The 19423-nt window shown below is 42.7% G+C and overlaps 1 protein-coding gene across 10 annotated transcripts in view; it reads right to left on the reverse strand.

Annotated features, from left to right (window-relative positions):
- The window catches only part of BCAS3 (BCAS3 microtubule associated cell migration factor), a 1590540-nt gene that overhangs the window by 1049083 nt on the left and 522034 nt on the right, over positions 1–19423 (reverse strand). For all 10 annotated transcript variants that reach the window (XM_077296228.1, XM_077296227.1, XM_077296225.1 and 7 more), the window contains one exon: positions 13834–13967. In XM_077296228.1, the coding sequence (XP_077152343.1) occupies positions 13834–13967 (134 nt within the window). The remainder of the gene's footprint in view (positions 1–13833; positions 13968–19423) is intronic.

Below are 19423 nucleotides of genomic sequence, written 5' to 3' on the forward strand. Positions count from 1 at the left end.
TGTTTGCTTAGAAAAAAATTGACATGGGGTCCCCCTATAAAATCGAACCAGCAAAGGCTAGGCAGACAGCTGCGGGCTATTATTAATAGCCTAGAAAGGGGCCAAGGATATTGTCATCCCCCAGGCTAAAATTATCAGCTCTCAGCCACCCCAGAAATGACGCATCTTGCAGATGCGACAATTCTGGCACTTAGCCTCGCTCTTCCCACTTGCCCTGTAGCAGTGGTAAGTGGGGTTCATATTTGTGGGGTTGATGTTACCTTTGTATTGTCAGGTGACATCAAGCCCACAGGTTAGTAATGGGGAGGCATCTATAAGACACCTATCCATTACTAATCCTATAGTTACATGGTAAATAAAGACACGGCCAGAATAAAGTCCTTCATAGGAAATAATCACACAGACACCTTTATTGAATCTAAATTTACCTAATCCCTGACGCCCTCGTCTTCTGTAAACAATAAAAAATAATAAACCAACATATAATACTATCCTGTCTAACGTAGTCCATTTAATACCGAGTGTCCCACAGTGATCTCACATATAGAACAATCACATTGGGAGATGTGACCGCTCTACCCAGACTCCGGCTATACACTGACAAGAGGTAATCGCTCCCGCAGTGTATCCCCGCTGTGAGAGTTCAACGGAGTTCATCAGCTCCATTGCTCTCAATTACAGCACTAACACTGAGTGAGAACTTTCCCACGCAGCAGTGCCGTAAGTGACAGCATCGGAGCTGATCAGCTGAGGAACTCCGGTAAACTCTCACAGCCGCTCAGTGATACACCGCGGGAGCGATTACCTCCTGTCAGTGTATCGCCGAAGGCCGGGTGAGATTGACGTGGGACACTCAGTATTAAATGGACTACGGTGGACAGGGAGTATATGTTGGTTTATTATTTTTGATTGTTTGCAAGAGACGCAGGCATCGGGGATTAGGTGTTCGGTGAGTATGCGAATATGAATGTAATTATGCAAATGTTTTGATTACAAATGAACGCAGGCTGATGAGACTATTCTCTCAAATTCTCTCATCATCGGCTCATGTTGTCTCTGTTATATGAAACAAAAGATGTAGCTGGATGGGAGTAGTCCCATCAGACGACGCCTGGGTACACACATACAGACACACACAGGCACACAGACACACCCACATATTCTACACCCACACAGAAACACATGCACATATTCTCCGTCCACACACAGACAAACACGCATATTCTCTGCCCACACTGTTGTGAAATTGGATTTTGGGCTCCCCCGGTGGCCACTGGTGGAATTGAACTGGTGTGCATCATCCCCTCTGTTCACCTGTTTCCATCAGGATGTGGGAGTCGCTATTTAACCTTGCTCCTCTGTCACTTCCATGCCGGTCAACATTGTAATCAGAAACCTTTCTGTGCATGTTCCTGCTGCTAGACAACTCCCAGCTAAGTTGGACTTTAGTCCTCGTTTGTTTTTGCATTTTGTTCCAGTTCACTGCTGTAGTTTCGTTTCTGTGTCTGGAAAGCTCTTGTGATCTGAAATTGCCACTCTGATGTTATGAGTTAATACTAGAGTCTTAAAGTAATTTCAGGATGGTATTTTGATAGGGTTTTCAGCTGACCATGAAAGTGCCCTTTCTGTCTTCCTGCTATCTAGTAAGCGGACCTCAATTTTGCTAAACCTATTTTCATACTACGTTTGTCATTTCATCTAAAATCACCGCCAATATATGTGGGGGCCTCTGTCTGCCTATCGGGGAAACTTCTCTAGAGGTGAGCCAGGACTATATTTTCCTCTGCCAGGATTAGTTAGTCCTCCGGCCGGCGCTGGGCGTCTAGGGATAAAACGTAGGCAACGCTACCCGGCTACTGTTAGTTGTGCGGCAGGTTTAGTTCATGGTCAGTTTAGTTTCCATCCTTCCAAGAGCTAGTACTTATGTTTGCTGGGCTATGTTCTCTTGCCATTGAGAACCATAACAGTTTGACCGGCCAAAAAAGGGTTAAATTAATTGACAGAGAAAGGAGAGAAAAGAGAAGTCTGCTGAAGATTTTTTTTTTTTTCCCCTTCCCTTCAGTTCTGAGTGTGCTTGTAATTGAATCTCTTGCAAGTCTGCCTATATTGCAGCCTTTCTCTCTCTCTCTCTCCTTCTAATCCTGGAATGGCTCTGTGTTCACCTGTTTAAAATGGATATTCAGAGTTTAGCTGCAGGTTTGAATAATCTCACCACGAAAGTTCAAAATTTACAAGATTTTGTTGTTCATGTTCCTATATCTGAACCTAGAATTCCTTTGCCTGAATTTTTCTCGGGGAATAGATCTTGCTTTCAAAATTTCAAAAATAATTGCAAGTTGTTTTTGTCCCTGAAATCTCGCTCTGCTGGAGATCCTGCTCAGCAGGTCAGGATTGTGATTTCCTTGCTCCGGGGCGACCCTCAGGATTGGGCTTTTGCATTGGCTCCAGGGGATCCTGCGTTGCTCAATGTGGATGCGTTTTTTCTGGCCTTGGGGTTGCTTTATGAGGAACCTCAGTTAGAGCTTCAGGCGGAAAAGGCCTTGATGTCCCTATCTCAGGGGCAAGACGAAGCTGAAATATACTGCCAGAAATTCCGTAAATGGGCGGTGCTTACTCAGTGGAATGAGTGCGCCCTGGCGGCGAATTTCAGAGAGGGTCTCTCTGATGCCATTAAGGATGTTATGGTGGGGTTCCCTGAACCTGCGGGTCTGAATGAGTCCATGACAATGGCTATCCAGATCGATAGGCGTCTGCGGGAGCGCAAACCTGTGCACCATTTGTCGGTGTCTACTGAGAAGACGCCAGAGAATATGCAATGTGATAGAATTCTGTCCAGAAGTGAACGGCAGAATTTAAGACGAAAAAATGGGTTGTGCTTCTATTGCGGTGATTCAACTCATGTTATATCAGCATGCTCTAAGCGTACTAAGAAGCTTGATAAGTCTGTTTCAATTGGCACTTTACAGTCTAAGTTTATTCTATCTGTGACCCTGATTTGTTCTTTATCATCTATTACCGCGGATGCCTATGTCGACTCTGGCGCCGCTTTGAGTCTTATGGATTGGTCCTTTGCCAAACGCTGTGGGTATGATTTGGAGCCTCTTGAAACTCCTATACCCCTGAAGGGGATTGACTCCACCCCATTGGCTAGTAATAAACCACAATACTGGACACAAGTAACTATGCGGAGTAATCCGGATCATCAGGAGATTATTCGCTTTCTTGTGCTGTATAACCTACATGATGTGTTGGTGCTTGGATTGCCATGGCTGCAATCTCATAACCCAGTCCTTGACTGGAAAGCTATGTCTGTGTTAAGCTGGGGATGTAAGGGGAAGCATGGGGACGTACCTGTGGTTTCCATTTCATCATCTATTCCCTCTGAGATTCCTGAATTCTTGACTGAATATCGTGACGTTTTTGAAGAACCTAAGCTTGGTTCATTACCTCCGCATCGGGAGTGCGATTGTGCCATAGATTTGATTCTGGGTAGTAAATACCCTAAGGGTCGTTTATTTAATCTGTCTGTGCCTGAACATGCTGCTATGCGAGAATATATAAAGGAGTCCTTGGAAAAGGGACATATTCGTCCTTCGTCATCTCCCTTAGGAGCCGGTTTTTTCTTTGTGGCTAAGAAAGATGGCTCTTTGAGACCGTGTATTGATTATCGGCTTTTGAATAAAATCACGGTTAAATATCAATATCCGTTGCCACTGCTGACTGATTTGTTTGCTCGCATAAAGGGGGCCAAGTGGTTCTCTAAGATAGATCTCCGTGGGGCGTATAATTTGGTGCGAATTAAGCAGGGGGATGAGTGGAAGACCGCATTTAATACGCCCGAGGGCCACTTTGAGTATTTGGTGATGCCTTTTGGTCTTTCAAATGCCCCTTCAGTCTTTCAGTCCTTTATGCATGACATTTTCCGTGATTATTTGGATAAATTTATGATTGTGTATCTGGATGATATTTTGATTTTTTCGGATGACTGGGACTCTCATGTCCAGCAGGTCAGGAGGGTTTTTCAGGTTTTGCGGTCTAATTCCTTGTGTGTGAAGGGTTCTAAGTGCGTTTTTGGGGTTCAAAAGATTTCCTTTTTGGGATATATTTTTTCCCCCTCTTCCATCGAGATGGATCCTGTCAAGGTTCAGGCTATTTGTGATTGGACGCAACCCTCTTCTCTTAAGAGTCTTCAGAAATTTTTGGGCTTTGCTAACTTTTATCGTCGATTTATTGCTGGTTTTTCTGATGTTGTTAAACCATTGACTGATTTGACTAAGAAGGGTGCTGATGTTGCTGATTGGTCCCCTGCTGCTGTGGAGGCCTTTCGGGAGCTTAAGCGCCGCTTTTCTTCCGCCCCTGTGTTGCGTCAGCCTGATGTTGCTCTTCCTTTTCAGGTTGAGGTCGACGCTTCTGAAATCGGAGCTGGGGCAGTTTTGTCGCAGAGAAGTTCCGATTGTTCCGTGATGAGACCTTGTGCCTTTTTCTCGCGTAAATTTTCGCCCGCTGAGCGGAATTATGATGTTGGGAATCGGGAGCTTTTGGCCATGAAGTGGGCTTTTGAGGAGTGGCGTCATTGGCTTGAGGGGGCTAGACATCAGGTGGTGGTATTGACTGACCACAAAAATCTAATTTATCTTGAGTCCGCCAGACGCCTGAATCCTAGACAGGCGCGCTGGTCGTTGTTTTTCTCTCGGTTTAATTTTGTGGTGTCCTACCTGCCGGGTTCTAAGAATGTTAAGGCGGATGCCCTTTCTAGGAGTTTTGAGCCTGACTCCCCTGGTAACTCTGAACCTACAGGTATCCTTAAGGATGGAGTGATATTGTCTGCCGTTTCTCCAGACCTGCGGCGGGCCTTGCAGGAGTTTCAGGCGGATAGACCTGATCGTTGCCCACCTGGTAGACTGTTTGTTCCTGATGATTGGACCAGTAAAGTCATTTCTGAGGTTCATTCTTCTGCGTTGACAGGTCATCCTGGAATCTTTGGTACCAGGGATTTGGTGGCAAGGTCCTTCTGGTGGCCTTCCCTGTCTCGAGATGTGCGAGGCTTTGTGCAGTCTTGTGACGTTTGTGCTCGGGCCAAGCCTTGTTGTTCTCGGGCTAGTGGATTGTTGTTGCCCTTGCCTATCCCGAAGAGGCCCTGGACGCACATCTCGATGGATTTTATTTCGGATCTTCCTGTTTCTCAGAAGATGTCTGTCATCTGGGTGGTGTGTGACCGTTTCTCTAAGATGGTCCATTTGGTTCCCCTGCCTAAGTTGCCTTCTTCTTCCGAGTTGGTTCCTCTGTTTTTTCAAAATGTGGTCCGTTTGCATGGTATTCCGGAGAATATTGTTTCTGACAGAGGAACCCAATTCGTGTCTAGATTTTGGCGAGCATTCTGTGCTAGGATGGGCATAGATTTGTCTTTCTCGTCTGCTTTCCATCCTCAGACTAATGGCCAGACCGAGCGGACGAATCAGACCTTGGAGACATATTTGAGGTGTTTTGTGTCTGCAGATCAGGATGATTGGGTTGCTTTTTTGCCTTTAGCGGAGTTTGCCCTCAATAATCGGGCCAGCTCTGCCACCTTGGTGTCTCCTTTTTTCTGTAATTCGGGGTTTCATCCTCGATTTTCTTCTGGTCAGGTGGAATCTTCGGATTGTCCTGGAGTGGATGCTGTGGTGGAGAGGTTGCATCAGATTTGGGGGCAGGTAGTGGACAATTTGAAGTTGTCCCAGGAGAAGACTCAGCTTTTTGCCAACCGCCGGCGTCGGGTTGGTCCTCGGCTTTGTGTTGGGGACTTGGTATGGTTGTCTTCTCGTTTTGTCCCTATGAGGGTTTCTTCTCCTAAGTTTAAGCCTCGGTTCATCGGCCCGTACAAGATATTGGAGATTCTTAACCCTGTGTCCTTCCGTTTGGACCTCCCTGCATCTTTTTCTATTCATAATGTTTTTCATCGGTCATTGTTGCGCAGGTATGAGGTACCGGTTGTGCCTTCCGTTGAGCCTCCTGCTCCGGTGTTGGTTGAGGGCGAGTTGGAGTACGTTGTGGAAAAAATCTTGGACTCCCGTGTTTCCAGACGGAAACTCCAGTATCTGGTCAAATGGAAGGGATACGGTCAGGAGGATAATTCTTGGGTGACTGCCTCTGATGTTCATGCCTCCGATCTGGTCCGTGCCTTTCATAGGGCTCATCCTGATCGCCCTGGTGGTTCTGGTGAGGGTTCGGTGCCCCCTCCTTGAGGGGGGGGTACTGTTGTGAAATTGGATTTTGGGCTCCCCCGGTGGCCACTGGTGGAATTGAACTGGTGTGCATCATCCCCTCTGTTCACCTGTTTCCATCAGGATGTGGGAGTCGCTATTTAACCTTGCTCCTCTGTCACTTCCATGCCGGTCAACATTGTAATCAGAAGCCTTTCTGTGCATGTTCCTGCTGCTAGACAACTCCCAGCTAAGTTGGACTTTAGTCCTCGTTTGTTTTTGCATTTTGTTCCAGTTCACTGCTGTAGTTTCGTTTCTGTGTCTGGAAAGCTCTTGTGATCTGAAATTGCCACTCTGATGTTATGAGTTAATACTAGAGTCTTAAAGTAATTTCAGGATGGTATTTTGATAGGGTTTTCAGCTGACCATGAAAGTGCCCTTTCTGTCTTCCTGCTATCTAGTAAGCGGACCTCAATTTTGCTAAACCTATTTTCATACTACGTTTGTCATTTCATCTAAAATCACCGCCAATATATGTGGGGGGCCTCTGTCTGCCTATCGGGGAAACTTCTCTAGAGGTGAGCCAGGACTATATTTTCCTCTGCCAGGATTAGTTAGTCCTCCGGCCGGCGCTGGGCGTCTAGGGATAAAACGTAGGCAACGCTACCCGGCTACTGTTAGTTGTGCGGCAGGTTTAGTTCATGGTCAGTTTAGTTTTCATCCTTCCAAGAGCTAGTACTTATGTTTGCTGGGCTATGTTCTCTTGCCATTGAGAACCATAACACCACACACAGACACCAGCACATATTCTCCGCCCACGCCCACTTCCTCCTTCTGACATCATTCTCCTTTGACAATTTGTAGCATTTTTGGCAGCCAAATCTGCAGCAAATACGCAAACCTTTTTACACCTGTGTTTTTGCTGCGGATTTGACTGCCAATGGAAGTCAATGGGTGAGAAATGCTGCAGATCCACAAAAAGAATTGACATGCTGCGGAAAATAAAACGCTGCAAATAAGGACAGAAATTTCTGGATCATGTGAACAACACTTTAGGAATGTCATTGATTAACATTGCTTAAGTAATCCATTGTGTTTTTGGAACATTTCTGTGAGGAAAAAAACGCTGCAGAAACGCTACAAATCCGCATCGTGTGCACGTAGAAACAATTAGGCTATCTCCATACAGCATTATGTTATCGGCTGCACATCCCCTGTTTACACAAGCAGATGAATACTGATGGAAACAGAATGAGTGGAAATTGTAATTGCTTCTATCGGCATACAGCATTGTGTTATCGGCTGCACATCCCCTGTTTACACAGGGCAATCTACTGTAATTAAATATCTTTTTTTTATACCTGCATAAAAGGTTCTATCATCTGATGAACAAGCATTTTGCTCATTCGTGGAGTAACTGCTGGCATGTTTAAAAGGGCTAAGGCTAGGGTCACATTGCGTTCTGTGACCGCGTTTAACGGACTACGTTACACCGCGGCATAACGCGGTGTAACGTAGTTCGTTAACGCCGCCATTGCCTGTAATGGTGAACGCATCGCTAGCGCACGCCCACATTGGGCGTGCGCTAGCGATGTGCCGTCATTTGAGTGACGGACCGCGAACGCTGCTTGCAGCATTCGCGGTCCGTTCCTCGCTAGCGCAGATCGGGGATCTGCGCTAGCGGGATCGGCTGACGCGATCCCTTTTGGGACATTGCGTTAGCGCAGTCCGTAGCGCTATTCGCTAAACGGACTGCCCTAACGCAATGTGACCCTAGCCTAATACTAGAGTACAACCATTCTTACGAATGACCTTTCACCAATTACACAGGTCTACAAACACAAATAAAAAATTTCAGGTGCCAAAGTTTTTGATTGGATTTACGGTATATTGCGACTGCTGAATTAAAAAACCCCAGTACTTTACCTGAATTGGTTCTAGTTTTTGAGGTAATTCATCCATGAAAAAATTGTATTCTCCCAATGTGACTTATGTGTTATAATAAATGCAATAGCTTTTAGTCTGTCTTTTGACTCTTTAGCAGTGTCTTAAGTAATGAAATATCCTATATAATAACTTTGTATCTCAAGGTTTGGAGGCTTATAATGCTATAAAAGCAAGTTTTTTAAGCCAGAATTATGCTGTAATTAATTAATGAACTATTAAATATCTCAGAAACTATAGCCAATCTGGCAAAACCAATCATATTGTTAATCAGCCCCATAAACGTAATACAAAACTGTTCAGACATCGCGTTAATCATCTGTCTAAATGCACCATAAGATTGCTACACTGTATGAAACAATGAGGATGATTTCATACTAAGCAGGGATTCTTCATTACACATATACAACCCCTGGCAAAAATTATGGAATCACCGGCCTTGGAGGATGTTCATTCAGTTGTTTAATTTTGTAAAAAAAAAAGCAGATCACAGACATGGCAAAAAAACTAAAGTAATTTGGAATGGCAACTTTCTGGCTTTAAGAAACACTAAAATAAATCAAGAACAAAAAATGTGGTAATCAGTAATGGTTACTTTTTTTTAACCAAGCATAGGGGAAAAATTATGAAGTCACTCAATTCTGAGGAAAAAATTATGGAATCACCCTGTAAATTTTCATAACCAAAACTAACACCTGTATCAAATTAGATCTGCTCGTTAGTCTGCATCTAAAAAGGAATGATCACACCTTGGAGAGCTGTTGCACCAAGTGGACTGACATGAATCATGGCTCCAACACGAGAGATGTCAATTGAAACAAAGGAGAGGATTATCAAACTCTTAAAAGAGGGTAAATCATCATGTAATGTTGCAAAAGATGTTGGTTGTTCACAGTCAGCTGTGTCTAAAATCTGGACCAAATACAAACAACATGGGAAGGTTGTTAAAGGCAAACATACCGGTAAACCAAGGAAGACTTCAAAGCGTCAAGACTGGAAACGGAAAGCAATATGTCCCCAAAACAGGAAATGAACAACAAAACAAATGAGGAACGAATGGGCGGAAACTGGAGTCACCGTCTGTGACCGAACTGTAATAAACCGCCTAAAGGAAATGGAATTTACATACAGAAAAGCTAAACGAAAGCCATCATTAACACCTAAACAGAAAAAAACTATGTTACAAAGGGCTAAGGAAAAGCAATCATGGACTGTGGATGACTAGAAGAAAGTCATAATCAGTGATGAATCGTGAATCTGCATTGGGCACGGTGATGATGCTGCAACTTTTGTTTGGTGCCGTTCCCATCAGATTTATAAAGATGACTGCCTGAAGAGAACATGCAAATTTCCACAATCATTGATGATATGGGGCTGCATGTCAGGTAAAGGCACTGGGGAGATGGCTGTCATTACATCTTCAATAAATGCACAAGTTTATGTTAATATTTTGGACACTTTTCTTAACCCATCAATTGAAAGGATGTTTGGGGATGATGAAATCATTTTTCAAGATGATAATGCATAATGCCATAGAGCAAAAACTGTGTAAACACTCTTTGAAAAAAGACACATAAGGTCAATGTCATGGCCTGCAAATAGTCCGGATCTCAATCCAATTGAAAATCTTTGGTGGAAGTTGAAGAAAATGGTCCATGACAAGGCTCCAACCTGCAAAGCTGATCTGACAACAGCAATCACAGAAAGTTGGAGCCAGATTGATGAAGAGTACTGTTTGGCGCTCATTAAGTCCATGCCTCAGAGACTGCAAGCTGTTATAAAAGCCAGAGGTGGTGCAACAAAATACTAGTGATGTTTTGGAGTGTTTTTTTGTTTGTTTATATTTCATGATTCCATAATTTTTTCCTCAGAATTGAGCGACTCCATAATTTTCCCCTATGCTTTGGTTAAAAAAAGTAACCATTACTGACTACCACATTATTTGTTCTTGATTTCTTTTAGTGTTTCTTAAAGCCAGAAAGTTGCCATTTGAAATGACATTAGTTTTGTGCCATGTCTGTGATCTGCTTTTTTTCTACAAAATTAAACAACTGAATGAACATCCTCCAAGGCCGATGATTCCATCATTTTTGCCAGGGGTTGTATGTGACTACTGTATGCAATTCTTATATTGCTCATTAAACATAACCACATTTGGTATAATTTTGGTAATACTGTAGAACTTCTGTTATCAACTTACATAGGAATTCTGAGTCAGATTGCATTCTTAAAGGGTAACAATATTTCATTTTTTATAAATCAATAGAACAAGCAAAGATAACAAACTTTTTAAAATATCTGACTATTAGAGAAAAACATATCTTTCCTAATTTTACGGCCACTTCTCCCACCCACCCCATCTTCAGCACTTTGAATTCACTGCTCCCAATTGTCTTCAAACCTGTCTTCACAGAAAGAACAGAGCAGCTGCCTATAAAGTACTAGAAGGTGGCCCGATTCTAACGTATCGGGTATTCTAGATTATGTAGGTAGTATATAGCACAGGCTACGTACTATATTGCACAGTGACGTAGTATATAACACAACCGAAATAGTATATAACAGCTACGTAGTATATAACAGAGCTATGTAGTATTTAACACAGCGTACGTAGTATATAGCAGAGCTATGTAGTATATAACACAGCCACGTAGTATATAACATAGCCAACTAGTGTATTGCACAGCTACGTAGTGTATTGCACAGGCACGTAGTATATTGGTCAGCCACGCAGTATATAGCAGAGCCACGTAGTATATAACATAACCACATAATATATTGTAGAGCCACGTAGTATATTGCACAGGCATGTAGTATATTGCACAGCCACGTAGTATATAACACAGTCACGTAGTGTATTGCACAGCTATGTAGTGTATTGCACAGCTATGTAGTATATTGGTCAGCGACTTAGTATATAACAGAGCCACGTAGTATATTGCACAGTTGACGTAGTATATAACAGAACCAACACAGCCACATAGTATATTGCACAGCTACGTAGTATATAACACAGAGCACGTAACATACTGCACAGCCACGTAGTATATTGGACAGTCACGTTGTATATTGTCCAGCTACATAGTATATAGCACAGAGATGTAGTATATAACAGAGCCCACGCAGTATGTAACACAGCCCACGTAGTATATAGCAATGTGGGCACTATATTTGTGGTTAAAAAATACTTAAAATAAAAAAATAAACATATACTCACCTTCCGAAGGCCACTTGAAGTCCTGGCGTCTGTGTGCGGTGCACGTGGCAGCTTCCGGTCCCAGGGTTGGTATAAGCGCAGGACCTGTAATGACGTTGCGGTCACATGACCGTGACGTCATGGCAGGTCCTTCTCGCACAGCATCCTTGGCACCGGAACCTGCCGCTTGCACTGCCGAGGACAGCGTGCAACGTCGGAAGGTGAGAATAACCTTTTTTTTATTATTATTATCATTTGTAACATTAGATCTCTTTACTATTGATGCCGCATAGGCAGCATCAATAGTAAAAAGTTAACGGAGTGTGTTACACTGCGGCATAACGCGGTCTGTTAATGCTACCATTAACCCTGTGTGAGGGCTGACTGCAGGGGATTATGGAGCGGGCACTGACTGTGGGGAGGAAGGAGCGGCCATTTTGCCGCCGGACTGTGCCCGTCGCTGATTGGTCGTGGCTGTTTTGCCACTTGGGATTTCCATTACAGACAGAAAGACAGACAGAAAGAAGGAAGTGACCCATAGATAATTATATAGTAGATATTGAGGAGGGTAGAAAGGGTAAGGTAGACAGAGGGAGAGACACACTGTGGATGCCTGAGATGCTAGTGACAGGAGCCCGCATTAATAAAAACTGCTATTAATATGCAATACAAGTCATATATTCACCAGAAATACTGCTATTCCTCATCTATAAACACACTTGATAAATACCAACTACATAAGACAAGACTAAAATGCAACATAATAATAATTTCTTTATTTATATAGCACTATCATATTCAGCAACGCTTTACAGTTTGCACACATTATCATCGCTATCCCTAATGGAGCTCACAATCTAAATTCCCTATCAATATGTCTTTGGAATGTGGGAGGAAACCGGAGTACCCGGAGGAAACCCACGCAAACACGGGGCGAACATACAAACTGCTTGCAAATGTTGTCCTTGATGGGATTTGAACCCAGGACTCCATATGGTTCCCTTTTGCCGTTTTTGCACCATTCCCTTTAATGCGGCCTATATAATTATGGCCATTTAACTATCTTGACGGAGATTTGAATAAACTATTTTTTTGTTTCATAATGATGATTATTTTATGCCTGCATAAAAGGTCCTATCATCTGAATAACAAGTAAGACTTCACGTGTTAAGAAAGTATAATCTACCCTGTTTGAGTTTTAAAGGGATGGTAAAAGTTAATTGAAGTAGAAAACTTCTTATTGCACAAAAGAATCAAGAGTCTAAATTAAAAAGTTTGCCGGTATTAGGGTACAAGTCTGCAGTCACTGCAGGGTACAAACACTGCATGCTGTGAGGATTCCTTGGTGCTGGAGGCTTAAGGTACCTTCACACTAAACGACTTTGCAGCAATAACGATTCGGATCCGTGACGTTGCAGCGTCCTGGATAGCAATATTGTTGTGTTTGACACGCAGCAGCGATCTGGATCCCGCTGTGATATCGCTGGACGTTGCTGAAAGTTCAGAACTTTATTTGGTCGTCAGATCGGCATGTATCGTTGTGTTTGACAGCAAAAGGAACGAAGCCAGCGATGTTTTACAATGGTAACCAGGGTAAATATCGGGTTACTAAGCGCAGGGCCGCGCTTAGTAACCCGATATTTACCCTGTTTACCATTGTAAAAGTAAAAAAAAAACACTACATACTCACCCTCTGATGTCTGTCACGTCCCCCGGCGTCCGCGCTGCTGCTCAAAGCTTCCTGCACTGAATGTGTCAGTGCCGGCCGGAAAGCAAAGCACACCGCTGTGCCCTGCTACTGCCGGCGCTTACACAGTGCAGGGAAGCGGACGCCGGGGGACGCGAACGTAAGTATGTAGTGTTTGTTTTTTTACATTTACACTGGTACCCAGGGTAAACATCGGGTTACTAAGCGCGGCCCTGCGCTTAGCAACCCGATGTTTACCCTGGTTACCCAGGGACTTCGGCATCGTTGGTCGCTGGAGAGCTGTCTGTGTGACAGCTCTCCAGCGACCACACAGCGACGCTGCAGCGATCGGCATCGTTGTCGATATCGCTGCAGCGTCGCTTAGTGTGAAGGTACCTTTAGAGCATGTGACCAAGAGTATGTGATTTGCATGCATGCGGTTACATGCCGACTAGATGTGCCTCAAGTATTCCAAGTGTATTGAGTGAGGTCGGCTGCATCTAATCAAAATGTGGCCAGAAGTATGCAAATCGCATACTTGATGTCACATGACCGGCCACTCCCACAACCAGCAAATCCTTACAGTGAACAAATTGGTACATAAATGGATTGCAGACTTGTACCCTAAGGGCTCCTTCTCACATGCCAGAAATACGTGCGAGTCTCGCATGTTAAAACCAAGCTCTGGTGCCGGCACTCCAGTGCGGAGTGTGTGGCTGCATAGTAATACATGGAGCTGCACGCTCCGCTCTGGAGTGAGAAGGAGCCCTCAGGCTTAACAACATCTTTAAGAGAACAAACTTTTCATCCTACAACAGAAATCTTACCTTAGCTTCAGTTTCGCCTCGATGCAGAGTGTACAAGTGATGAACAGCACTTTGGGAAGAAGACCATGGATGAGTGAGGATCTGAAATACATGGAAATCATGCCCAAGTGTATCAGAGGTAACCAGCAACATCCCTAGAAAGACAAAGGAAATATTGTATAAGTTAATTCAACTTCTAGTAGTTCTCAGTTCAGTTTAAAGAAATTCAACTTGTGAAGATAAAAAAACACACAAGTAATATGTAGCAGTAGTAGCAGTAGTCAACCTTCAGCAAATTATACTGCAATTTTAAATTGAATAAACATAAAACTCGAAAATAGCGTTGAATAATTAATGTATTCATAGGCACTGATTCATTAACATTGGCGTTTTCCATGCCAGTTTTGATAAAGAGTGCGCTGAAGGTGCATCAACTGCTTGCCTCCATAGCCAATTTTTGCACTTCAGTGTTTTACTCTCCTTCTTCCAAGCACCATAATAACTTTTAACTTTTTTTAATACCCATACAGCTAAATGAGGGCTTGGTTTGTGTAGGATGAGTTGGAGTTTCGTATGATACCATTCAAGTGCGGTAAAATTGTGAAAAAAAAATGCAATTCTGCCATTCTTTTTTAGGTTTTATTTTTACAGCATTCATTCTTTGGCATAAATTACTCTAAGTTAAGTGGAGAAAAAAAATCAGAAGTTTGTTGAAAAAATAATAACTGGGGCATGTGTCACCATTTTTTCCAATGTAATATTTCCCATAGTTCATTGCAATAAAGCCAACTTTGTTGCCTTTATATTGCAATATATAGTTCATAAAAATTATACAATTATACATTTTTTCATGCTAAACAGGATTTTTCATATCAGCAGAGCTCATACAATCCTACCTTTTCTATGCACAGTTTACTACCGGCTAACCTTACCCAGTCCTTTATATATGACTACTTAGATATATTTCTCCTAGTGAAAAGAATTAATGTTCCCACACAGTACGATGCCCCATTCATGGCGATCCTCAGAGTATGATGACCCCACAGCACCAATAGACAATATAATGCCACAATAATACATCCCCCAAACGGTATGATACCTGCAGTGCCCCCAGAGACTGCATAAAGCCTCCACAGTGTATTGCTCAACTCACAGTATGATGCCCCCACAAAGTATGCTGTACCCAGAGCATAATGTGCCCATAGTACTTCCCCCCATACTGTATAATACTCCAACATTACCTCCTACACACAGCATAATGAACCCATAGTGAGTGTCCCACACATAGAATGCCCCCACACATGATGTGATGATACCAGAGTACATTTTCACACAAAGTATGATACCCCCCACTTTAAAGGGAATCGGTCGACTCATTTTGGCCCTATAAACTGTGGCCACCGCCAACAGGAGGGCCTTATCTACAGCATTCTGTAATGCTGTAGATAAGCCCTCGATGTAACCTGAAAGATAAGAAAAACAAGTCAGATTATACTCACCCAGGGGTGGTCCTGGTTCAGTTTGGGTCCGATGGGCATTGCAGGTCCGGGGCCTCCCATGTTCATACGATGTCATCATCCTCCTTGCTTCTGTTGTGGCTCTGGCACAGGCGTATTGATTTGCCTTGTTGAGGGCAGTGTAAAGTACTGCAGTGTGCAGGCGCCGGGCCTCTCTGACATTTCCCGCTGCCTGCGCACTGCAGTACTTTGCTATGCCCTCAAAAGGGCAGATAAAGCATGCCTGTGCAGGAGCCACGACAGGAAGCAAAGAAGAGGACAACATTGCATGAAGATGGGAGGCACCAGACCCGAATCTGCGACGCCCATCGGACTGGACCGCTCGGACCGCCCCCTCGTGAGTATAATCTAACTTGTTTTACTTATCTTTCAGGTTACATCGGAGGCTTATCTACAGCATTACAGAATGCTGCAGATAAGCCCCTGATGGTGGTGGCTGCAGTTTATAGGGCAAAATGAGGTGACTGATTCCCTTTAATACAGGGCTGGGAGATCACTTAGGAGAACATCCTCCGCCTCATAGGTGCATGTCTACATATTGCAGGCAGGTCATACAGGCACATGGAGGAACACACTATTCAGTGTCATTTCATTGTCTTCAGGCATTTCCACTGAAGTTGGATCAGTCTGTAATTTAATTTTCCACTTTGAGTATCATTCCAATTTCAAGCTTACATCGGATATTAATTTTGATTTACATCGATAATTTTTATGTTTTATTGTTCTCAATGCATTCCACCATGTGATGAATAAAGATTTGTAACTGGAATAATTCTTTTAGTGATACCTAGGATGTGGTATTTTAGTATTCCCCTTTGTTTATTGAGCAGTGTATATATACAGTAAATACAGTATACATATTTTATATATTGTAGTGATCCCTTTATTGTTTTGAGCAGTGTATATATAAATACAGTATATATATATATATATATATATATATATATATATATATATATATACACACACACACACATACTGCAAGGAGGCTAATGGCTGCGTAATCAATGGGAGGTATGTGTCACAGGGATGGCTGCTCCCTGTGATGTAAACCGGAGTAATTGTCTTTAGTGCATGTGAGCACTAGGATGCTGTTTAGTGCACCTGGCTCCGGGTTGTGGGTAACTATGAGAGATGCGCGGGTCTGGCTACCCACATACCTCACCTGTGGGTGTGGCTACAGCCTACATAATGGGAGAAGCCCTCCTATGTGTGTGGCTCCAGACCAAGCCTGCATGATGGACATTGCCCAGCCTGTGGGCCACAGGCCTGAGGGAGCAGCGCCCGGCTAAGGACATTTTGTGATGTTTTGCCTGCTCTTTAGGATGTTTTCCTTTTGTTGTTACTTAGGGGTTTATGGAGCAAATAAACCGACACAGACATTTTAAAGAAGGACAGATAGATAAAGATATAGATATATAGATATACACACATACAGTGTGTGAAAATTCTTTTATCCCCTTCCTGATTTCCTATTGTTTTGCATCTTTGTCCCACTTAGATCAGCAAACAAATTTAAATATTTGACAAAGATAACACAAGTAAACACAAAATGAAGTTTTTAAATGAAGGTCTTTATTATTAAAGAAAAAATAAATCCAAACCTACAGGGCCCTGTGTGGAAACGTAATTGCCCCCGCTCCCTAAGAGATAAATTAACTTTGGTTTCTCACATCTTTCAGAAGCTGAGTTCAAATTCCCTTGCCTAATTACTGCCACACCTGTTCTCAATCAAGCATTCACTTAAATAGGACCTGCCTGACGAAGTGAAGTAGATCAAAAGATCCTCAAAAACTATGCATCATCCACAGAAATTATGGATCAAATGAGAAATAAAGTAATTGAGATATATCAGTTTGGAAAGGGTTATAAAGCCATTTCCAAAAGATTGGGACACCAGTGAACTACAGTGAGAGCCATTATCTACAAATAGCGATAACATGAAATAGTGGTGAACCTTCTAAGGAGTGTCCGGTCTACCAAAATTACCCCAGGAGCGCAGCTAAGACTCATCCAAGAGGTCACAAAAGCAAAAACATCCAAAGAACTGCAGCCTCACTTGCTTCAGTAAAGGTCAGTGTTCATGACTCCACCATGAGAAAGAGACTAGGCAAAAATGGCCTGCATGGCAGAGTTCAAAGACGAAAACCACTGTTGAGCAATAAGAACATACAGGCTCATCTCAGTTTTGCCAGAAAACATGTAGATGATCCCCAAGACTTTTGTGAGAATATTCTATGGATTGACAAGACAAAAGTTGAACTTTTTGGAAGGTTTAAGTCCCATTTCATCTGATGTACAAGTAACACAGGATTTCAGAAAAGGAACATCATACCAACAGTGAAACACAGTGGTGGTATTTTGCTGCTTCAGGACCTGGAAGACTAGCTGTGGTAAATGGAACCATGAGTTCTAATGTCAACAAAAAAATCTTGAAGAAGAATGTCTGGCCATCTGTTCGTGACATCAAGCTGAGATGCACTTGGGTTATGCAGCTGGACAATGATCCAAAACACACCAGTAAGTCTACCTCTGAATGGCTTAAGGAAAACAATATTAAGACTTTGAAGTGGCCTAGTCAAAGTCCTGACTTTAATTCGATTGGGATGCTGTGGCATGACCTTAAAAAGGTGGTTCGTGCTTGGAAACCCTCCAATGTGGCTAAATTACAACACATTTCTGCAAAGATCAGTGGTTCAAAATTTGTCCGGAGTGTAGTAAAAGACTCATTGCCAGGTATCGCAAATGCTTGATTGCAGATGTTGTTGCTAAGGGTTACCAGTTAATAGGTTTAGGGGCAATAACATTTTCACACAAGGCCATGTAGGTTTGGATTTATTTTTCTCTTACATAATAAAGACCGTCATTTAAAAACTGCATGTTGTGTTTACCTGAGTTATCTTTATCTAATATTTAAATCTGTTTGGTGATCAGAAATATTTAAGTGTGACAAACATGAGAAAGAATAGGAAAGCAGAAAGGGGGCAAATACGTTTTCATACTACTGGTTATGGTCTCATCCATGAGCTCTAGGAGAAGTCACCATCTCTGCTGATATCATTGCAATTTGGTAAGCAAATAATACCATTGAAATGTTACCCCACTGACCCACCAATAGAAAAGTGTTTTTTTTTTCCATCTACAACTATATATACAGGAGGGGGAAAAGCATTCATATGCTTTATTTTAATTTACAATTTCCTATCCTTCGCACATACTGAATACCAAACAATAAGCTGCTTTCAGGAACGGACTTAAAAAAAAATCAAGAGCACATATACATAAAAGGAAGAAAAGTGTACAGATGTAGACTGTGGCTTGAGAGCTATTTATGCTGTATCAGAAGACTAAACCAAATTCTGGCTGAGCCGTAAACTAAACCCACGCCCCAAATGAGGTGCCAAGCCACAAAAAGCATTTGCGTCAACCAAGAACACAGGGAAAAGAAAGACTTCTAATTATAGGCACTGGAAGAGGAAGCCTACAGTGATTAGGAGTTTGGGCGCTGCGGTATGTTTATCTGGGAGCTTCCTCTTTCTTTCTCTCCTACTTGCTCTTCTAGAATGGATTTGATAGATGAAGCTTGGCTTAGAAGATAGGAACCAATCTGCTATTAGTACAGGAAATTTTATTCATGTTGATTAAGAAGGCAGCAAGTCCTTTGAAACAGGCGTCAGATGGTTAGCCTGAAAGACCAAAATTAAAGACTGTATCTTACACCCCAAGTAGCCACTAGGAATGCTGAAAACCAGTGAAGTTCAGAAGATCCTATTTATAACACCTAGCTTGCCACATGTCTTCTTGTACCAGAAACTGTTATACTACACCAAAGATATGTTTATGCAAGCAAGACATAAAACATAGCCTATAATTTGAGTTTCCTTTAACACCTTCATAAAAAAACCCAGATGAAATCATTATAAAGCGAAGATCTAGCACTTGAGAAAATTAGGAATTGTTTATGCTTTCCTTCTATTTGATTTGTCTTTAACCTCTTAGTGACGGAGCTAATTTTGACCTTAACCCTTTCACGACATGTGCCGTACATGTACTGTGCATGTCGTGTCTCCCTCTTTGATGTGGGCTCCAGCGGT

Source organism: Ranitomeya variabilis, chromosome 3 (assembly GCF_051348905.1).
Source record: "Ranitomeya variabilis isolate aRanVar5 chromosome 3, aRanVar5.hap1, whole genome shotgun sequence".
Lineage (NCBI taxonomy): Eukaryota > Metazoa > Chordata > Amphibia > Anura > Dendrobatidae > Ranitomeya > Ranitomeya variabilis.